This window comes from Lytechinus pictus, chromosome 8 (genome assembly GCF_037042905.1).
Source record: "Lytechinus pictus isolate F3 Inbred chromosome 8, Lp3.0, whole genome shotgun sequence".
In the NCBI taxonomy this organism is placed as follows: domain Eukaryota; kingdom Metazoa; phylum Echinodermata; class Echinoidea; order Temnopleuroida; family Toxopneustidae; genus Lytechinus; species Lytechinus pictus.
This window is the reverse complement of record NC_087252.1, coordinates 5009539-5033352: the sequence shown is the minus strand read 5'-3', so window position 1 is coordinate 5033352 and position 23814 is coordinate 5009539. Positions and strand designations below refer to the sequence as shown.

The following is a 23814-nucleotide window of genomic DNA, read 5'->3' as shown; positions in this document are numbered from 1 at the left end:
TGAATATTTTGCTTAGCCTATCTGCTGGTGATATCCAAATTTAGTATTTCTCTTCTTCCCAGAACTGAAGTCTTGCAAGTGATTGGTTTAATAGGTCTGATTATCAAGACTACTGAAGGAGCATGGAGCTGTTGACAAGCTCCTTCAGTGAACGCTCTTTGACCTTTGACATTGGATAACTGTCTCCTATCTACCAACCTATTGCCCTGGTTGGCATAGTAACAATAAGATGAAAGTTTGCTCCTCCCCCCCCCCCCCAAATAAAGGCGCTTTCATTTTCAAGGAAGCATGGTAGATGGAATGGAGATACAAAGTCGGTGCCAAACCAAAAGACCAGAGCCCTTTTCAAATTCCATGAAAGAGAAATGCATACCCTGTAATAATTCATAAGTACCGCTATTTGATTTGACTTTATTGTTCATGAAAACATAAAATATAAAGAGAGAATGGATTACAGAATTGTGAGATATTGATCAGATTCAGAACAGTGATGATGATTTTTATTGGCCTACATGTACATGTTGACAGTTTTGTCAGCATATTTATTGATTGATGTTCTTCGTCAAGAATATCACAGGATATAAAATACAATAAGAGAGAAGAATACCTACCTTGACAGGATATTAACCCATATCAAGAGCAATGGAAAATGGGAAATCATATAATCCTTTGTAATTACATGTATGTGTAAAAATGTAGTATACATTTAATATCACCCCCCCCCCTCCTTTATACACGTATAGCATACATGTACCTGTAGGCCTAATATATTGTTTTGAGAAAAAAAACTTTTGAATGTTATGTAACTTTCTTATTTTACATCTGATTCAGTGAAATGTTCAGCTTTATTGTTCCTCAAATTTTGATCATGGAGATGGGATCAGGGTAGAGAGAATGCCAGGTTATCTCAGTTTTCCAGTTGGTCTGAAAGCCCCTACAGGTGTACCCACTAGCGTACCTACGGGGGGGCAGGGGGCACTCTGCCCCCCCTGACGAGCCACAACCCATACAAAATACATATCACTGCCCCCCCTGACGAGCTTTGAAGACCTTCTTCTTTTTTTTCTTTTTTTCTTCTTTTTTTTGCTTGTCAATTTTTTTGGCGGCCGATTTTGCCCCCCCCCCCCCTCTGGAAAATCCTAGGTACGCCACTGGGTGTACCACTACATGTTTACTCTTGTAATCATGAGTATAAATGATGAAGCTGTTTATAAATTTCATGCTGTGTCCAAAGCAGCTAAACTAGATCATATTGTGAGAGTGGTTTCACAGCGTCACAGACACTTTTAAAACATGAACACAGATCTTGGCTGTGAGTTGCTGGGTAGATGATCTATCAAGACTAGACTATCAAACCAGTCTCTCTGCAGGAATCTAATTGTCCTGCTGGGACTTGATTCATGAGTGATAAACATTGACATTGATTGTGTCAAAAACTGTTTTAAAGGAGAGGTCCATGCCTAAATGTGGGGAAATAAGAACGATCAAAAACTGTTAAAAGGAGAGGTCCATACCTAAATGAAAATAAAAAATAAGATTGACATTCAGTTTTGAAACCTGTGAGTGTTGAACCCAAAGAACTACAATGTACATGTATTTTGGTTCAAGTAGTCAGTTTGATCATGGACCTACTATGTAGGTCCATGGTTTGATGTAATTTTTTGTGAGTGTTTCATGATCCCACTGCTGCCACCATTTGGAGGTACATGGGTAAAGTAAAAGTGATTACATAACATAACACAATGATTCTTGTTTGACTCCTACCGCTATATCATTAGGTGTTGTAGGTTGGTAAATTATTAATGGTTATTGAGGGTTGCAGATTTGTAAAATGATACATACATGAATTTTTTTAGGGTGAAGAATATTTCTAAATTATAGATGGGCATAGGCTGCAACTAATTTCAGCAGGAGCTGACAAAATTGTTTTATGAGAATAATTTTATTTGGGTAAAAAGCTGTTTTTCATCAATGACCTGATGATGAAAACAGAATCAGATAAAAAAATAACATCGATGTCACAGAATCATGATAACAAATAACATCAATATCTTTCTGAAGGCAATGCATAAATAAGATGATAACATATTATGAGTAAAATGTTTAAAGTTATTACAACTGAAAAGTATACTCTAAACCACAAATTGTATTATTCATTCACTGATAAAAACAATTGATATGAAAATAATGAAATAAGTAGCCCACTATAGGATGCATGACAGAGTCGCCAGGTTTGAGGGAGCAGGGGTTCATCTGTATTCAACAACGAAATTCCTTGACCCTAGTTTAATAATTTTCTCAAATAAATGAAAGTTTGCTCTTCCTCTATTTTTCCACTTCTCTGCAAACCAGCTGGGTTTGACTGACTGGACTTTCCCTTGAATGTGACATGAAATCTTCAGAGACTGTTTGGTTTCAATTGTTTGAGACTGGTGTCATTTCTCAAATCAATATTGAGAGGAACACCAATGAAGGCTCATAATCACAGTAATAAAGGGGATGAGTTCCAATCTTGACCCCCCCCCCCCTTTACACTCATCGTAGCAATTGACCCTGAATTGGCGCCTTAAAGGACACCATCCCAATGAAAAGTTGGTTTGAATAAAAAGAGAAAGATCCAACAAGCATAGCACTGAAAATTTCACCAAAAGCGAATGTAAAATAAGAAAGTTATTATGACATTTTAAAGATTTGCGTAATTTCACAAAACAGTTGCGCATCCTGGTCAGTATGCAAATGAGGAGACTGATGACATCATCCACTCACTATTTCTTTTGTATTTTATTATGCGAAATATGAAATAATTTTTTTCTTTCCTCACTGCCAAACTGTGAATTAACAATTATTCCTCCGCCTCCCTGAACATGTGGAATTTGTGAAAAATAAGCGAAACTTTAAAATGTCTTTAAACTTTCTTCTTTTACATCCATTTGATGAATTTTCAGTGTTTAATATGCTAGTTTAATTTTTCTCTAATATTCAAATCAACATTTTTGGGGGCGGACTTGACCTTTGAAAATATTGATTTTCCTTGATCACTCTTTACAGACAATCATAACAATCAATTGTACATGTATATGATCAATCAGTAATTTTCCAAGTCCAGTTAAGTCCAAGTCTTTTTAATATTTGGCTTGTTCCAGAGTAAAATTAAGATATCCATGCACTCTGATTATAAAGCATCTTGGAAGACAACTTTAATGAAAACTGAAAGAAATGCTCAAGTTCTTCAGCAGATTTAAAGTGGATATTGAAGACAAACTATGGAATTTGACCTTCCTTCAATTGCCTATAGCCATACTTTGTCACAAACAAAACAGGTTTGAAGTATAAACAACTCAGTGATGAAGTGTAACAGCTTCTCCCAAACTTTACAAGCCTCTTTGCTGATAGTCTTCTCATTCAGTGGTTATTTCTTCCTGAAAATTAAAGTAGTGAATTTGTTTCAAGTTCTAGGGTGGTACAGAAGGAAATGTTATTCTTGTTTAATATTCATGTCCATCTTAAAGATGATACAATCTCTTTTTTTTTTCATATTGAGAAGAGGAGCCCCAAGGCATATAAAATAAGTTCAATATCAATGAATATAAATCTTATTCTTGGCTAATCCATTGGAATAAATTGTAATTTTAAGTTGTGTTTTGCTTGGAGACATTCAAGTTAGTAGATCTCTGGTTTGACATCAACTGAAAACAATGTTTAATACCCCTTTCATAAACCCAATAAAACCCAATTATGCGGCTAATAGCAGCATAATTTGGTCGTAAAATCAGAGGAGGACAAGAGTTATCCGCATTATTCTGATGCTGCTATTATCCGCATAATAGCGGCATCGGGACAAGATTTTGAGTTTATGAACGTATTTCCAAATAATGCGGATAATTGCCATGGTGCGGTCACAAGGTCGCCCTTTTCCAACACAACCGCATCGGAGGGGGCGTGTCCAGTTGTCATGACGATTATCCGCCTTTTTCAGGACGGGCGCTAGTAAAAATAATGCGGATAATTTTCGGAGTTTGTGAACACAATTTTTATTGAATTATCCGCATATTACTCTTAGGCGGCTAATTGGAGGATAGGTTTTATTGGGTTTATGAAAGGGGTATTAGAGTCAAACAAGAAGGGAATGTTCTTCTTTATCTTGATAATTTCGAACTAAATCAAAATAATTTCAAGGAAATATGAGTTAGCCGTAGAAAGGTTGATTTCTTTTTGGCTGCTACCCTTTCAGTATAATACTTTACGATAAGTCACTTATACTATAAGTTGCTGTTTGATTTATGTCATGTTTGTACTATTCATATTGTTGATTTTATACTGAGAAAAATAGATTTAAATGAATTGAATTGAAAATAAAATGGCCATGTGATGGATGTTAAGATGTGAAATTTCAGAAACTGGGGGGGGGGATTTTTGTCTCACCTGCATAGCAGAGTGAGACTATAGGCGCCGCTTTTCCGACGGCGACGGCGACGGCGGCGGCGGCGGCGACGGCGACGGCGGCGTCAACACCAAATCTTAACCTGAGGTTAAGTTTTTGAAATGACAGCATAACTTAGAAAGTATATGGACCTAGTTCATGAAACTTGGCCATAAGGTTAATCAAGTATTACTGGACATCCTGCCTGAGTTTCATGTCACATGACCAAGGTCAAAGGTCATTTAGGGTCAATGAACTTAGACCATGTTGGGGGAATCAACATCAAAATCTTAACCTAAGGTTAAGTTTTTGAAATGTCATCATAACTTAGAAAATATATGGACCTAGTTCATGAAACTTATACATAAGGTTAATCAAGTATCACTGAACATCCTGCATGAGTTTCACATCACATGACCAAGGTCAAAGGTCATTTAGGGTCAATGAACTTTGGCCGAATGGGGGTATCTGTTGAATTACCATCATAACTTTGAAAGTTTATGGATCTGATTCATGAAACTTGGACATAATAGTAATCAAGTATTACTGAACATCCTGTGCAAGTTTCAGGTCACATGATCAAGGTCAAAGGTCATTTAGGGTCAATGAACTTTGGCCAAATTGGGGTATTTGTTGAATTACAGCCATAAATTTGAAAGTGTGTTGGTCTAGTTCATAAAACTTGGACATAATAGTAATCAAGTATCACTGAATATCCTGTGCGAGTTTCAGGTCACATGATCAAGGTCAAAGGTCATGTAAGGTCAAAGAACTTTGGCCACGTTGGGGGTATTTGTTGAATTGCCATCATATCTCTATAAGTGTATTGGTCTAGTTCATAAAACGTGGAAAACAGAGTAACCAAGTATCACTGAACATCTTGTGCGAGTTATAGTAGTTTTCAAAATCAGCACTGCTGCTATATTGAATCGCGTGATGCAGGTGAGACGGCCAGAGGCATTCCACTTGTTTATTAAAACCCTGCCTTTTAATCCTTACCGTCCGTTTATTGATAAGCATTTAATTTTTCATATAACTCAGTCCTACATTATAAAATATGAATATTATTGCTTATTTTTAATAATGATACTCAGTTTTTAGATATCGCAAATTACAGTTAAGTCTCTTAGCACTCTAAAAAAGGGTAGTATGAGAAAGAAAGAGAGAGAGAGAAAGGAAAATGAATTTAAACAAATATATTGTAAACAACAGCAAAATAAACAGCTTTGCCTGTCAGGGACGAAAGAAGACTTTTTTGATGATTTCAATGGTCTGTCTTGACAAAGGCTCTGTTACTGATTTTGTAATATAAAATAAAATGAGACAATCTGTACTTGACACATTTTCACGAAATATTTATAGCAGAATGACAATGGAATAGACTGCAATGTACATGTATAGAGGCCTATTTTGAAAAGTATAGGTTTTATCTGAAACTGCTCCATTCTTAAAGAAGGAATATAGTCGGCTTGTAATTCGTAGTGTTTATAATAACCATTTACAATGTAGCTGTCTACATTATTCTAGGAGGAAATCATCTTGTCTATTTTCTTTATTGGTTGTGGTACAGATGCAAATAGACATAATTCACTAGCTCTGTTTTTCATTGTCAGCTTCTGCCACCCAGAGTCTAACCCAACAACCTGCGGAAACAGCTGTGAACTCCGGTGTCGGCTCCGTCACCCTCCACTGCACGGTAGCCAGCAAAACCGGCCAACTCTTCTGGATCAAAGATGGCGAGCACATCGGGTCGGACCAAGATGTCAACATTCCCGGCCGCTCCCGTTATTCCATCGTAGGAGATGCCTCAGCCGGAGAGTATAACCTGAAGATCGTAGATGTTACCCTGGCGGACGATGGTCTTTACCAGTGCCAGGTGACACCAAGTGCTACGGATGAGGGACTCAAATCCAATACGGCCAAACTAACCGTCCAGAGTAAGTCAGCCACAGTGGTGTATGAAAGTTCAAGAGGGTGTTTCATAAAGACTTACATTAAGTTTGACTTAATAGAGTCCTGCTTAAATGCTGAATCTCACATGATATGTAACATGCAATCTTATTGATTAATACATACTGCATGCATCCTCTAGCATGATATGACCTGTACTTGGACACAACTGGGAATTTAAGCACGACTCTAAGTCACACTTATCGTTTGTGAAACACCACTCAGGAGTCATTTTGTTAAGACCTACGACTGGTACCTGTGTCATTATAGTGACTACCATATGAATCTTGGTTGTGATGGCTGCAGAGCCTTGTTACAATGATTCCACAAAATATTAGAGGGCAGGCCATTGTGTGTTGACAGTGGTTTGACCCTCCAACTCTGTGTCTGCCTAAGATTCTCCTGTACCACATAGGGAGCATGTCATGAAGGATCTTGTCGGGGATTCACTGAGAAAGTTTCCCTCAGCCAATCAGATGCAAGGATTTCAGTAACTTATAACAATTTTCAGTGAAATGCTCAACTTGTAGGTGTTTCATAACGTTGTTCATAAGTTACGAGCTACTATACAACGACTGGTGATCCTTTCTTGTGGTTAATGATATACATAAAATTTTAATTTATGTTGATTCAGCGCCTAAAAAAATGATCACCATTGATTCGTAGCATCACACCTAACTTATGAACAGCATTAAGAAACACTTACCAGGGCTTGGAAAATGTTGAGCGTTCATGTAAAATAAAAATGCTTCAAAGTCTTGATGATGTTCTCTGATTGTAGGACCACCGGGTTCCGTGTCCCTTGATGGCAGTCCAACGATGTCTGTCGAGGTCACGGAGCAAGTCAACCTCACCTGCAATGCCAACGCTGCCAACCCCGCTGCCACCATAGAATGGTTCCGTGATAACGAACCCCTAGAGGGCGCCGTATACAGTTCAGGACGAGCAGCCAATGATGTCTCTGGCAAGCTTTGGGATGCTGTCAGTGAGCTTACCGTGACGCCTGGACTGATAGACCACGGGCCGTTATATGAGTGCCGTGCATCAAATGCAGCTCTTACTGAGCCAATGACGTCAAGCTTGACCTTTGATGTGCAACGTAAGTTAGAGCTAAATTTGGTTGTAAAATCATCCTTATTTAGGACCATTTTAACTCCCTAGATTCTTTCTTGTATTCACTCGAATAATCATTATCTTATGTTACAATAGGAAAATGCTCAAATATGTTTCTCTTCAATCTCAGCTGATTTAAAAACTTAACATTGAAAATTAAAACTTTTAGACATACATGGGGTTAAATGCCTGCAATTTTGTTTAATTATACTCCTTTCAATCATGATATTGAAAAAAAAATATTTTAAATCTAAACGCATATTTCTATGGGATATCTACTCAACTACAAACTTTCCAGGGAGGGGGCGCGCAATTACTTTGTGAACATGGGCAATACAAAAGAGACCGAAGTTTTTGCTGGTTAAGGAAAGATGAAAATATTACATACTTAGAAAAGTTTTTTTTTTAATTGGGGCAATTTTTTGGGAGATTATATAAAGGAGAAAAAGATATTGCCTTAAGAGGAAATAGGTTCTTTTCAGGGTTCATCACCTCCTGTTTGTAGTACCTTGAACCTCATATTAATCTAGGGTTTTCTGCTATCTTGAATTCTATTTTTTAAAGACAGGTTTGATTCAGACAGAAAACATGCAGAATAGGTTATAACTAAAGCTACTGAGGTCGTAGGTCAATAACTTAATAAAGTAAGACACCTTTCTCAGTATGCTTTCTAAAACTAGTTTACTGGAAAGAGGTTCAGGAAACAAGTTTGGAAGATCGCTTTGCTTGCGTTCCCATTTGATCACAGGAAAGTGGTTTTCAAAATCACTTCACATAAAGCGATCTTGTTGCTACGGAAATGCTCTCAGTGGGGTGACACGTTTCACGCAAAATTTGAAACCGCAGCCTAGGCATTCTACACCTGTCGTGTGGAGTAGCGCGCTCAAAATTTGCAAAGATCGCTTCCAGAACAACGGTTGTGTCCTCACTTACGCTAAAATCAGTTTAACGAGGCAAAGCGATCTTGAAAACTACATCGCGAGGTGGTTTTATGAAACGGTTTGGAAGATCGCTTCGACCGTTCTCATTACACGTTTAACTAGTTTTAGGAAGGTAGTGAGAATGGTGTCTTAATTGCCCCCTCCCACTCTTACCATCCTTGTGTTTCTTAAAGAAGTTCTATTGAAATACATTTATTAAAGTTTCATATTTGAATCAGTCTATACATGGAAACCTGTTGATGACTTGCTTGCTTCTATATACCTTGTAACCAGCTTGATGTGGCAGTGAAGGTCATTATCATGACTCACTTAACAAGACTGCACTGTAATGCTCATTAGGTGGAGTCAAGGATCAGAGGTCAACAAACTTTGCAGGCTCCTGTCCAATAACACCAGATGAGATCTTCATCAAGCCTTTCATTCACATATTAAGCATTAAACTTATTTTTTGTCCATATTCCTCATTGTGTTGTCGCATACAAAATAGTGTATGCACGCTCTATTGGGGTGTGCCTATATAAAGGTAAATTGCCAATTTGTCTACTACCGACTTGTCCACTTATCATATGGTCTACCTTCGTTTTATAGTCTCATGCCATTCCGTCCATCAACATTTTGTTTATCAGCCATTTGGTCCAATCATCACTTTGTCTAATCACCCGTTCATCTTTGACCATTTCGCCTCGTAACCAGTTGGTCTAATACCTATTTTATTTTCATTCATTTCACCCAATTATCACTTAGTCTAATTAGACCAAATTGTATAAGGACTAAATGGCTATGGACCAACTGGGTATTAGACGAAATGGTGAGTGGACAAAATGGCAATTAGGTCATTTGGCAAATGGCCAGTTGGCAAAAGACCAGTTGGCAAATGGGCGAATTGGTATTAGACCAATTGAAAATTGGAACCATACCCGTTTTCCAAATTGGGCCTTTTGGGTGCACTAAACACATCAGGCATGTATCTTGCCTTCATATTTTTTTTCTTTATTTTTTGCCTGAATGCCCCGACGATTATGCTCCTTTATCAGATAACTTACAATTAATTGATATTGTTAAATTTTTGATAGATGCTCCGGTTGTTGCCGTGGAAACAGAACCAGCCAATGTGCGAGAAGAAACCACCACGATATGTCGCTGTGTGGTGAATGCCAATCCAAGGAGTGTTTCCTACGTATGGACTAAGAATGGGGAAACAATGACAGGTTTGTAATAAAAGGGGATATACAGTGTATCCCACAAAAAAGAAACTCTAATTTTAAACCAAATCGTTCATGCATGGCAGATTACAAACAATACATACTGAGGCATATCAGAAACGATTTGCGCAGAAACTCACGTGTGAATCTGAATTTTCATTTCAGGGATCAGTGAGAGAATCTTAAAAAAGAATACAAAAGAAATGCTAATGAGCCAATCATCGAATAAGCATGTTCGTCATATCACGAACCAATCTTGTCCAATTTTTCAGCGCAACCTGGTTTTGACATTAAAAATTCAAACTCGTTTTGCTCATTAATGCGTGAAGTTTACGCCACATATAAGGTATCAAAATAAAGATGAATAATAGAATTATGTGATTATTTAAATTACGTATCATAATTCATTTGCCTTTGAAGAAAAAGAGATATGGGAATCCCGATTTCCTTTTTTCTGGGACGCACTGTATATGTTTCAGGAACATTCCATATGACTAAGTTTTGCTGCATACTTTTTCACTTTAGGAATTCAAGATTTATCATGACTAGGGCTGAGTCAAAATGAGCAGTCCTCTGATGATTGACCATGGGTGTAAATATGTGACGTCATACTATTCTAGTCGGGGGATAAAACAATAGTTCACCCCCCCCCCCCCCCACCCTGTACAGTAGGTTCGCCGTTTGGATTTACTGACTGATGCTTCCAGTCACCGGTGCAACTCATACTTATGGGCTAAGTTTTTATGCATAATTTTTCAATGTAAGAATGAATAACCCATTGTGAATTTGAATATTTTAGTATTCTTACTGGTCATTTTATTATTATTGAGAAGTAAAAATGTTTGTAAGCATAGTGCAATCCTTTCTTTTCTTGGGAAAATTACTGTATTAATGTCACCAAGAGTTGAAAAAAATAAATAATCATTATTCTACTGGGAATCTAAAATAAGGTACCTCTCCAGAACTGTCTTTCGTGCAGGAATCCGGCAAGCGGCCTCTCATTACCAATTCTCACAACACTTCATCATAGGCAAAACGATGGGGACTGCAGGAAAGCTGATATGAAAAGGCGCAGAGTGCCTTTATAGTGGGATTCATGCTCAAAGATGCGGCTCAGATTTAGACAAGGTTCCTGAGACTAGATGGTCAAGATATTAGTAAGGAACAAGAGACCTATTGCAGTTTAGTTTAAATCTTCTCTGTTTCTGTGATAATTTATCTTTGATATTTTCTGTTTAAAGGGGTTGACGGTAACCAGATGGAACTACTTGTCACAAAGGAAGATCACAAAGCTACAATCAAATGCACAGCCACAAACACAATAGGTACTACAGAAGGGACTATGGAACTCAATGTGCTGTGTAAGTAACCACTGGTGGTAATGGTAGCAGTGGTGGTGGTGGTGATGATGATGATGATGATGATGATGATATATATATATATTTCTAGATAGTTGGCACTATATAAATGCCTATCATAATTATGATGATGATGTTGATAATGATGATGGTGATAATAATTTTCATATGTTGGTTTGAGTGGCGATTAGTCATATTTGACTCTTATCCCCAAGGTTATGGTAAAGATGATGATAAATTACTACGGTAGTTTTGATGATTATAATAACGAAGAAAATAATCATCGTAATCACCGTGATGACAATGGTGGTAGTGATGAGATAATAAGAATTATAGATAACGATGATGATAATGATGATGATGATTCTCTGTATCACATCTAATCAAAACCTACTCAAACCTATCTTTCAGATGGTCCAAGACTCGTTGAGGTACCAGCCAGTGTGTCAGTAGATGAAGGCAGCCCTGCTCAGATGTTGTGCATCGGCGATGGCAACCCCACCCCTACAACCAAATGGACTCGCCTTGGGTCCCGAGCTACGCTCAGCACCATGCAAAGCCTGCAGTTTGACACGGTTCGGGAGTCTGACGTGGGAGTGTATGTTTGCTCCGTAACCGTACCAGGCTTCGACCCCATCACAACTATAGGCAGATTGGATATAAATTGTAAGGGATTAAACTGGAAAATGTCCAGGATCAAAAGGATTAAATAATTGTCCTTGGAAAAAGACGATACTTTCTGAATGGAGCAAATATTCTTTCCTCTGTTAATGCAAAGGAAAGAACACTTTTTATTGAGTCCAATAGCAAGTCATGGGGGCTCTTTAACAATTGTATTAAAACAAATAATAACAACTATTATTCCCTCAGAAGGAGCACTATCTTATAGAGATCGTCCAACAGGCCCTGCAATTTAAGTTCTCCATTCCAATATGGCAAACGCCTAATGAAAAGGCAGAAGGTCATATTTTTAAGATTTTTGTTATGACCTGGCCAAGAGTAAAATATATAAATAAAAGATTTTTAAGTTATTGATAAATGTACTATTGACATAACAAAACATTTGAAAATGGTATGATTCAAATCATTAATTGTCATGTTTATCAATATTGATGCCAAGTTGTTACTTAAATATCTTGATAATTTACTTTCTTGGTTGATTTTTTTATTTAAAACTTAGTAATTTTCTTCTTCTTCTTCTTTTTTGCCAGCTGTACCCCTCATTGACAGTCTATCAATCCAGAAAGCCAAGATTGGTAGTACAGCAACGTTAGAATGCAGCACAGATACCAAACCTGACCCGTACCTTATCATGTGGAGCTGGGATGACATCGAGTTAGAAACAGGTGAGATGTTGAAGGCAAGAATGAAAGTACCTGTTTTAGGGGGTGATGCAAAAAAATATTTGCAATCAATTGCACAATTACAAGTGATAGATCAATCTTAACTAAAGCGAATTGATTGTGGGTGCGTCGTGGTCTAGTGTTTGTGACTCTCGTCTTTCAAACAGAGGGTCGTGGGTTTGAATCCTAGCCACGGTGTGTTTTCCACACTGCTGCACTCGACCCAGGTGAGGTGAATGGGTACCTGGCAGGATTAATTCCTTGAATGCACTGAGCGCCGGTGATGGTAGCTCAAGCTAAAGCCAGGGTAATAATAGCAGCGCTTTGTATCCTCTGGCAAAAAGCGCTTTATAAATCCAGCTATTATTATTTTTATGTGTTGATGCAAGAAGCAGACCATCCGTCGCATGACTTTCAATTAATTTGGGGACTAAAAGACTCCATTTCAGTGTTTTCAGTTGCAACACTTCAAGGAAATATTAAGACTTCCTGGGGAGTATTTCATCAACATTTTTTGTCCGACAAGTTGTAAGATCTGAAAACTTTCATTGATTTTGATTGGCTGAGAGGCACTGTTACTATGGTAATTGTCTGATAAAACAGGACTGGTCGGATGAAACGTCCGACAAATTTCTTTCAAATGCTTCCCTGTTCTTGCAGGCAAGAAAAAAAGTACCTGTTTTAGGGGATATTGCAAGAAAACATTTGCAATCAATTGCAAATGCACGACTTTCAATTTATTTTGTGGCATGATATTGACTTGCGATCAGTTGCAAGTTTATTGCAACAATGCATTAGTATGGTTTCAATATTTTCCTTTGAAACAATTATGAAAAAAGTGGGTTTTGTTATAGTTGGTAGTATCAAAAATAATTTCAATATTTACTTTCAGGGAGTGTTGGTCGTTTTGAGGCAGAGCAGGTAGAGGCATCTAGCGGAGGGATCGCTAGTCTACTCCATATCACGAAAGTACAGAAGGAGGATTATGGTGATTATAACTGCACGGTTTGGAATGAAATTGGGATCCAGTCTAAGATTATTACTCTTGAACAGCAAGGTAGGTTTCATAATCAGATGTCATAGTAATATCAATATGAGATTTAAGAGATCACCTCGATGATTAGACTGCTGATCTTAGGCGGTGATGCTGATGATGATTGTGGTGAAAATTATTGTGATGATGATCAATCATATTGAAGATTTAGTGATGGTGAGAATGGTGATCATACTGATGATGGTGATGATGATGACGAAGATGATGATGATGATATTGGTGGCGGTGATGATGATGATGATGATGATGGTGATGATGATGATGATGATGATGATGGTGATGATGATGATGATGATGATGGCGATGATGCCGATAGTGGTGATGATGAAAGTGATAGTGATAGTGATGATGATGACATTGAAGATGATAATTGTGAGGAGGATGGGTCAGACTGGAGCATGGTCATGATGATAATTGATTTTAATTATACAATTGAAGTGTTGAAGTGCAACTCATTGAAGATCATCACACTAGACAGGCGTATTCATGTCATTATAGTGAAATTGAAAATTAAACAATTATCCATATAATTTGATGAATCAATTCTTTTCTACCTGTATCCTTTATTGAAATATCAGGTATGGATCTTATCATCTACATCATCATTGGAGTTGTTTCTGCATCTGGATTCATCTTCATAATGACAATAATCTTCATGGCTTACTGCAGAAGAAGATATAGGAAGAGTGAGTATTTCATTCAATTTATTCTAACAGCATGTACAATATCCAACTGTAGATGGCAGCATTCATAATTGTCTTATCGGTCATTAACATTTCATTCATGTGCTGTTGAGTTTTGTTGACATTGATAAATGATTTAAAAATGAAGATAATACATCACTGTTAATGTTTTATGTGTACATTATCATCCTGTCATCCATGAACCTTAAATAAATAAATCTTTACAAATCAGGGGATGTTTCACAAAGGTTTTAGTATGACTTAGAGTCGCACCTAAATTTCAGTTGCGTACAGTATTTAACGCATCACCGTATTGGTAAGATCATGCGCAAGGGACGCTTGATAATCTAAAGAAATCGGTCACATTACGCGTTAAATAACATGTGCACGTTCGTCTTTAAATACTTGTGAAACACCCCCCAGGGAGGTTATTTGTTTTAATGATTTGATTTTTACTTTGATTTCATTAATATATCTATATATTATTGTCAAGATTACAGGTTATTGCTCCTTCAAAGTACATGAAATGATCATCATAAGCTCTTTAAGCTTGAAAACTGTGTCCAAATAAAAAGAAGGAAATACTTAAGTTTAAAATTCCTTATTACAACACCAATCTTCTTTTGCCCTGCTTTCAAACTTACAGAGAAAGTCCAATCAGAAACCACCAGCAAAGAAGCCATCCCCGTCGAGATCATCCCCCAAGTCATGTCTCTGAAGGACGCCCTCAACAAGGGGAAGAAGACAGGCGACGAACCCGACGGGTCCCCCCATAGCTCCGGGTCACGCCCTCGCTATGCCATGCCGCATGAGTTTGTCAATCGTAGGCGTGATTCGTGGGATGATCCCCAGTATAGACGGAGGCAGTCCAATGAATACATGGAACCCCATCACTTTGATAGGGTAATGATGCTGTACAACTGAAACACTCTTTAAGGGAAGGTTCATCCTGAGGAATCATTTGTTGTAAAAATTTGAAAAAAATAATAATATAGAATATTGGTGAAGGTTTGAGAAAATTCCATCACAGATTTAGAAAGCCATTAAAAATTTCATTTGTGATGCCATGTATGAGCAGCTGCCCTATATGTTCTGTAATGAAAAATGCATAAATTAGAATTGTTTTTCAGGATGGGGTTGATTTCTTTCAGGAGTGGATGTGAAATATTTCTTGATATAAACTGAAGGTACAATAAAAAAAAAATTCAAGTTTTTGAGAAAATTGCACTTTTTACTACACGATATATGGGGAAGCAGCTCACATACGATCTCACAAGTCAAAAAAATAGAATTCTATTCTATTAACTTTTTTAACCTCTACCTCAAACCTTCATCAATAATTTTTATGATTTTTTTTCTGCTATTTTTACAGTTAACTTTTTGTCAGGCTGAACTTCTCCTTTAAATATGACATTTATATATGTTCACTCAAGGTAGCATGGTAGGTGAGTTTTACCTTGAATAACATTTCCAACCCAATGGTATTTGTTCTAAGAAACTAGATAGTAGACTCGGGCACTCCTCTATCAAGGCCTCAAAGAGCGGGAGTAGAAGCTTAAAGGGATGGTCCGGGCTGAAAGTATTTATAGCTTAATAAATAGAGTAGAAATCACTGAGCAAAATGCCGAAAATTTCATCAAAATCGGATAACAAATAACAAAGTTATTGAATTTTAAAGTTTAGCAATATTTTGTGAAAACAGTCGTCATGAATATTCATTAGGTGGGCTGATGATGTCACATCCCCACTTGTTCTTTTGTATTTTATTATAAGAAATTAGGTTTATTCAAATTTGTTCCTCCAAGAACTAGAAAAATTGGATTGACAACTGATTTAGTGCATTAGATATTTATTGCTGCAACTAATTTCATTATAAGGGAGACATATTATTCACACAAGTATGAAATAATGAAAAAATTGTGATTTTATGTAATAACGTAAGAAAACGGAAAGTGGGGATGTGACATAATCAGCCCACCTAAGGAATATTCATGACGACTGTTTTCACAAAATATTGCTATATATTGATATAAATATTTTCATCTCGGACCATCCCTTTAAGCAGGGTGTAGTCTGAAGACTAGGAACAAACCTAGAGAATATTATATCTTTCTTACTTTTATAATAAGGGGAAATGCTCAACTGTTGGGACTTATAGCGAGTCTGCATGAACAGACAACTAAATGAAATATTACAAAGGACTGGTCTGAAACATATATTAACAAAGAGTAGTAAACAAGGAACTAGATGAACTCTTGAGTAGGAAAAGATTACTCTGAGGGATTCTATTGTATGTGACTTATAGATGGTGTTTTCATTAAGCTTGGGTATTGTTAAAAGAGTTATATGACTGACTGAATATATACATTGACGTATAATTAAACCCACTTGTATTTAGGAATGGATATTTTACTCTTATACAGCTATTACAGTTCACTGGAAGTGCAACCAATGCAAGACATATTTTCCAAATGTTTTGAAAAATTGTGTTTGCCATGGTAACTGCATTAGGTGGGACATTAATTAATCACCATCGGTAAAAAATTATATATTTTTTAATCATTTCGAACAGCGCCCTCCGCCACCATGGGAAGACGATGACAACCGCCGCGATCCTTACAACGATGACGACCCGTACGCCCGGCACGACAGTCACTATTCAAAATTTGAGGATGCCGAACCAGAGCCCATCTACCATGATCGTAGTATCCGAAGCCAGCGCAGTCGTCATAGCGACCATGAGGATTACGTGGACCCGCAGGACTTCTGTGACCCGCCATACACACGCTATAAACCGGAGGGAAAAGAGTACCGTGATCGTGATGATCCTTACGATTACGATCGCGAGTCCGATAAGGATTCAGAAATCTCGTACGATTCTAAAGATAGACTTGCAACCAATGTATGAGATTTCAGTGTTATTGTCTTTTATGTAGATTTGGAAGGGGGTCCTAGTAGTTATATAACTTACAGCCATTTGGATTCTGTAATCTTTAAAGTAATGAATAAAGCCTTACCTATCCCACTATTTCATAAATATAAAAGGCTATATGTATCTTACCAACAATTTTTGTACCCCCCGCCAAATGAAGTTTAAAGGGGGTACCGATATAGAGGAATCAGTGTCCAGGCGGGCGGTTGGTTGGCCATTGCGTTCCAAATATTGCGCATCAAAGTACTTCCTCAGTTTTTAACCAATTCTCATAAAACTTGGCACACACATTGCTGATGGGGTAAAGATGTGCAAGACACATTTTTCGTATGTATCGGACATTGTGTTGCCATGGTAAGGGTATATTATGGCAAAAATAAGGTAAAAATCTTGCTTTTCGAACTACTTCCTCAGTTTTCAACCAATTCTCATGAAATTTAGCACACACATTGGTCTTGAGGTAAAGATATGCAAGACATATATAATGTGTTTCAGAAATCATGTTGCCATGGTACCGACATATTGTATGGTAAAAAATTAGGTGAAAATCTATCGGTTTGAATTACTTCTTAAATTTTCAACCAATTCACATGTAATTTGGCTCACGCATTGGTCTTGAGGTAAAGATGTGCAGGGCATACTTTTCCATGTGTTGAAAATCATGTCGCCATGGTAACAACATATATGTAACAAAAATTAGGCACAAATCTTGCAGTTTGAACTACTTCATCTGTTTTTAACCAATTCTCATGATCTTTATCTCACACATTGGTCTTGGGGTAATACTAGGCAAGACATATTTTTTCTGTGTGTTGGAAACTTTTGCTATGGTAATGGCGTACAGCGGGGGTATTAATCACCTTCAGTGATAGTTCGAGTTTACTTTGGCATCACTTGTGAAATATGATTAGATTCAAAGGGTTTACAGAAGAAAAATATTGTATTTGAGTGTTTGAATATGTTGATGTTTGTAATAATGCTATATAGGTGTGTTAAACATTGTTTCTTTAATATATATGTGAATTATCGTATTTGTATGGTTTTCTGTCATCAAAGAAAATGCATTTAGGACTGCGCACAGTGGAAAATGTTCAGGCCGAGCCTGGGTCAAGACAATTGCACGGTTACTTTTAGTACCGCATTTTTGCCTTTTCAGCATTTACAGTGACAAGATTTTAGTGAACAGAAACAAATTTGGAAGTAACAGGCCCTTCTATGCGAGTAAAAGTATGTTATTGAATTTGATGGTATTCTCTAATATCTAAGCAATCAAGTGAGCCCATTCAAACCTATGGCCCATATTCTGAAGTCAGGTTTAACTTAGACCACGGTCTAACTCTGTGCTAAATTTATGGGGAGCCAAAAGTTCAAAAATTCTGTTCATATTGTATATTTCTTATGTTTACTATTTTGTTTCCTTCTGCTTTCATTATGAAGAAAAATACTTCAGTTATCATTCCCAGACAATTATCAACAATTTGGGTGTCATATGAGTTAATATATTGAACGTGTACTGTAAAGTATTTGTGCTCCAATTGGCTCTCCATACTTTAACCACAACTTTAAACCAGGGTTTAATTTAAACCCGAGTTCAGAATATGGGCCTATGAAAGTTTGTGAGATTATGTATTGTATTCGACTTTGTGAAAACAGGTATATTTACATATTATATGCATATATTCAATGAAATTGAAAAGTACTGAAAAAATTGGTCATTTATTTCCTCTGTTTTTTTTTACCAGTACTCATGATTCCATACACGCCAAGATTAGTATGTTCATGTTTTTTTTTTAAACGTGTAAATAATCTTAGACTAAACTGTGCATATAAAGTACACTTTATCATGTATTTGCATTTTAGTAGCTAGCATTTATAGACTCATTATCATTAGACTTGTACTTCAAATTTATGTTATTTGCCAAATATGTTTTTTTAATACTTTCCAATGTATCCTTCTGAGTGAAAAAAGAAATGCGACAGTTTTTTTTAAGTATCCATTTGGTATCCTTTTACATTCTTATGCCACATTTTTGCCAAAAACAAAATGTAAAGAAAATACTTTCTTATTTTCTTGCTCTGCCTCTGCCTCATGCTTGAATGAAAAACTGTATTTTTTTTTCCTTTGGTGTAGTTTTTAGGACTGTATCAAAGCTGCAAACTAAGATGTTTTAACGATAATCAAAAGTGACAAAAAATGATTATTTTATTGCAAATTTTTTTTTTTTTTTTATTGGCATGCTTCATATGTGTAATTTATCAATTTTGTTACCAAAATGTGTTTTTTTTCCTTCAAAATATGATTTTAATTATGGATCATTGTGTTTTTTGGTCAACAGAGGTTGGCAGCTCTGCTGCATGTTGTAACAACTTACGAGAGGCTTTATAATTTGTAGTTAGTTTCAACCAGGGGGTGCGGAATGTTTTGGAAAGTGGGGAGGGGTTGGCCAAAGTATAAAGTCACAATAAGATGGTTATTGTCAGGAGTTTGTACACATTAAGTAGTAATTGAAAAAGTGGGAGCGTGTCTTTCAATGATTTTGAAAGTAGGGGGGCGAATGTGCACTAAATCACAATAAAATAATCATCAGGTTTTTGTACTCACTTATTGTAAAAACCCATTCCCTGATTCTGTAACCCCTGTCAACCCTCCTTATATGACAAAAGCGCATGATTTTATTACATTATAGTTCTTTGTATACTTACTTCCTAAAGTGATAATGGTATTCATATTTGTCACTTTTTCATTCAAAGTTGAACAAACTTGCCAAAGAACGCAGCCTTGATTTTTGTACCTTTTTTACTCTTTTATGGCATAATAATATTCATTATGAATATATGATACGTTAGAGATTTACATGAATAAATTGTATTGAAGTAAACCATTCAAATAAATTATGTCTGCATTTGTCTTTGGTTATTTTGTTTTCAGCATCAGTTATTGAAATAATGAAAGTGAAATGGATAAAATTTTAAAAAATATAATTTTCTTCCCGATAATCACATTCCTTTTATTTTATGCTTCTTTTTCTTTTCTTCTTCCCCTTCCTTTTCCTCTTCCTTTCGTTTTTTCATTTATTAAGTTTTTTTCTTCTTCTTCGTGCTCCTCCTCTTCCTCCTACTTTCCTAATTATTCCTCTCCTTGTTCTTTCATCCCTTTTCTCTGATTTTCTACTATCTCTTTGAACAAGAGATGGCGCTCGACTACTTGTTTGAATATTGCACTTCAATTCCAAATATATTTATTTCACAAAGCATCCTCCGAGAAAGAGTCCCGAATTTTCAAAAGGGGTGGGGGCAAGTAAAGGGCAAAATAAAACGTTGGGAGAGACAAGGATGGAAAGTATAGGTGTACCACATTTTTTTGTTGTTGTTTTGAAGAGTGAAAGATTTAGAGCATTTACAGCTTGAATATGATACATGTGAAATGGGTTGCGACACCATGAGCTTCTGGGCTTCTCAAAGAACCTTTACCCCCTTTAACAAATTTCTCTGAATTTGTTCCTTCTTTTTCGAAATATTTTTGGGGCAACGGTTCAAACTGGGGGAACATAACCTTATGCCACCTCACTCCAATTAGGAGTTTACCCCTAAAAATGAGCGCTCCTCAGATAAAATTGGATCACAACATTAAAGGTCAAGTCCACCACAGGAAAATGTTGATTTGAATAAATAGAGAAAAATCAAATTGGCATAATGCTAAACATTTCATCAAAATCGGATATAAAATAAAAAAGTTATGACATTTTAAAGTTTCGCTTATTTTTCAAAAAACACTGATATGCACAACTCAGTGACATGCAAATGAGACAGTCGATGATGTCCCTCACTCACCATTTCTTTTGTTTTTTATTGTTTGAATTATACAATATTTCATTTTTTACAAATATGACAATATGGCCCAACTTGACTGAACCATATAGTATTAACCAATGCTAATTCCATATGTTCAGGGAGGAAATATTGTTGTTTCACTTTCACTTGACTATGAGGAGAAAATTAGAATGTTTCATATTTCATATAATAAAATACAAAAGAAATAGTGAGTGGATAATGTCATCATGCAGTCTCCTCATTTGCATATACCGACCAGGATGTGCATAATTGTTTTGTGAAATTAAGCGAAACTTTAAAATGTCATAACTTTCCTATTTTACATCCGATTTCGATAAAATTTTCAGTGTTACGTTTGTTGGCTTTTTCTCTTTTTATTCAAATAAACTTTTTGTTGGGGTGGACTTGTCCTTTAATTTTGGTTAACTTACAGCGGAACGGGTCTGCCATCATGCAGTAGGCCCGCGGGGCTCACGGTGACTTTTATGTCATATAATATAGAGGTGGATTAAATTAAATAGAACTCCTTAAATCCATAATGCCAATACCGATGGCTTCTTTAAAGGGGCAAAAACTTTGTTGTAAGAATAGCAAAAAACATATATAGGCATATTGGTGAGCTTAAGGAAAATCTATTCAAGATTAACTTCGTTCTTAGAATTTCAAGTTCTTGATTTGCGATGTCATAAACCAGCAGCTGCTTCAGATGTTATGTAGGCCTTAATATAAAATGCATACATTTCATTTTTAATGGTTCGTGATGACTTATCTTTTTATTTTATTTTTAGGAGCGGGTGCTTCGATCGTGATACCAAACCATTTTTAATTTTCCGTGAAAATGAAATTTCATTGTTTTTTTTACCATACATTACGTAGGAACTCGAAATGCTGTTCGCATATGACAAATCAAATGATTAAAATTCATGGATTTTCCACAAACCTTCACCACTTTTTATCTTTCTTCTTTTTTTTTGCTATTTCTTAATTTTCAAACGTTTTGTCAGGGTGAACTTCCCGTTCAAAAGGGCTCCTGGTTTTGGGGCAGTACGATTGGCAATAACGAAGTTTACCATGTTTCTCTGAGTGAGAACTGTCCTTTTTATTTATTCATATTGGTATTCTTTTTGCAGAAAACGATGTCCATCCCCGGTATCCATCCTATAAATTTAACGCTAGCAGACGACACAACCGACTTGTTGAACATCAGCAAAAAATAGATCGCCATCTCTTGTCGCGATAAAGTCAACTCTAACACACAATGAAATGCGGACGTCGGAGGAATCATGCCCGCCTTTTCGAAATCAATGTGAGGGATCGGCCGGCCGGCGGGTTGAGTATGAATAAATTAATTTTCGAGCCATTTGATTGGTTACTGCGCGATCCTTTACGAATGGTATAAATAGCTTGACACGGCATTCAATTATCATTCATTCGTTTTACTCACGTTGCACTAACTACTCAATAATTCAAGATGTCTGGACGTGGAGGAAAAGGCGGAAAAGCACGCAACAAGGCAAAGAGCCGCTCAGCCCGAGCAGGACTTCAGTTCCCAGTTGGCCGTGTCCATCGCTTCCTTCGCAAGGGAAACTATGCTTCCCGTGTTGGAGCCGGAGCCCCTGTTTACATGGCTGCTGTTCTCGAATATCTCGCAGCTGAGATCCTCGAGTTGGCTGGCAACGCCGCACGCGACAACAAGAAGTCCCGTATCATCCCCCGTCACTTGCAGCTGGCCGTCCGTAACGACGAGGAGTTGAACAAGCTGCTTAGCGGAGTCACCATCGCACAGGGAGGTGTTCTGCCCAACATCCAGGCTGTGCTTCTCCCCAAGAAGTCTGCTGCTGCCAAGAAGGGTGGAAAGAGCAGCCAGAGCCAGGAATATTAAATTTCCTGTGCCCAAGCACCATCAAATCGGCCCTTTTCAGGGCCATCACATTTCCAAGAAAGAACGAATTGACGAGTCTCTTTATTTATTTTTAATGGGGAAATACTAATAGTACGGTACCGGAGACAGGGTTGGGTGTGTTTTTTGCTTTGTCAAAATAATTAGGCCCTAATGGATTCCTCTCTTGGTGGGGTCAGGCCTCGGGGATGGGCTTTAGTCTTGAGTTTCGATATTATTTATATTAGGCCTAGGCCCTATTAATTGATGACGATTATCATGATTATGTGGGTCCTAGAAAAAGCTAAAATAAACCCAAACTTAAACTTAAAGTCAGATTATCGGACACCCTTTTTCTGAATCTGACTTTGCCTTTGGGTCATTTTGGCTTCATGATTTCAACTTGGACTGGTGGGAGAGGGCTCCAGTCTGATGGCAGTGATGTTCCACTCCCCCAAATTTTATTTTGATTTATCCGCGTGAGCGCAGCTTTTCAAAAATTCTGCCCCAAGATATTACTATGTCTGGCCCCTCAAATTTGTTGCCATAGTTATTACGCCACTGCCCCCATTTATGGATCAACCTCTGAGCATCCACGGAGAGTGTTGGCCCCGGATTCTACCTTTTTGAGGGTCGGCTTTTCTCCTTGATTTTGGGGAAAAAATCAGGCGCCCCTATTAAGAGCATTCCGAGCAGTAAAAACAATTGCACGTGCCTGTGAGTGATGAGAACTGGAAACTAATTTTAAAAAGAGCTAACAGTTAGAAATGATTCATTGCAATGATAAAGCTTATCAAATTTCGCTGTAAAAAGTATTCCCCGAAGATATAGACCTAGGTCTAGGAGTAGGACTATATATATAGGCCTATATACAGTGGCGTACCGTGGGTCACGTCATTGGGGGGGCACCAGCAAAAATTTTGAGTCGCTCAGTGAGCGCGCAAAGCGCGCTCAATTACCAGGTATAGGCCTATTGACCTTATATAGAGACATTTTAAGGACTGTGCCATTAAACGGATATGTAATGTATCTCACTGATCAAATGATGCGAGCGCGAAGCGCGAGCTGAAAATTTTTGAAATTCATATCTAAAAAGGGTAAAAATAAG

At 37.1% G+C, this 23814-nt stretch overlaps 2 protein-coding genes across 2 annotated transcripts; both read left to right on the top strand.

The window, feature by feature from the left end:
* The first annotated feature begins 1293 nt into the window (after window positions 1-1293).
* On the top strand, window positions 1294-19101 carry LOC129266907 (kin of IRRE-like protein 3). Its single transcript, XM_064103244.1, has 11 exons — window positions 1294-1312; window positions 6034-6357; window positions 7152-7469; window positions 9498-9632; window positions 10868-10987; window positions 11396-11650; window positions 12196-12330; window positions 13220-13384; window positions 13960-14067; window positions 14711-14967; window positions 16637-19101. Exons 1-11 carry the CDS (start codon window positions 1294-1296, stop codon window positions 16970-16972), a joined length of 2172 nt encoding a protein of 723 aa, XP_063959314.1. The 3' UTR covers window positions 16973-19101.
* Window positions 19102-22258: 3157 nt separating this feature from the next.
* Window positions 22259-23814, top strand: LOC129266456 (late histone H2A.L3-like). Its single transcript, XM_064103433.1, has one exon. The coding sequence runs from the start codon at window positions 22299-22301 to the stop codon at window positions 22707-22709; it is 411 nt and encodes a 136-aa protein (XP_063959503.1). The 5' UTR covers window positions 22259-22298; the 3' UTR covers window positions 22710-23814.

Bases quoted from the DNA above. Each gene is read 5' to 3' on its own strand.
- LOC129266907 (XM_064103244.1), top strand. The intron at 6,358-7,151 runs GTAAGTCAGCCA...CTCTGATTGTAG, and splicing joins GGCCAAACTAACCGTCCAGA to GACCACCGGGTTCCGTGTCC. The intron at 9,633-10,867 runs GTTTGTAATAAA...TTCTGTTTAAAG, and splicing joins GAATGGGGAAACAATGACAG to GGGTTGACGGTAACCAGATG.
- LOC129266456 (XM_064103433.1), top strand. From the start codon at position 22,299: ATGTCTGGACGTGGAGGAAAAGGCGGAAAAGCACGCAACAAGGCAAAG.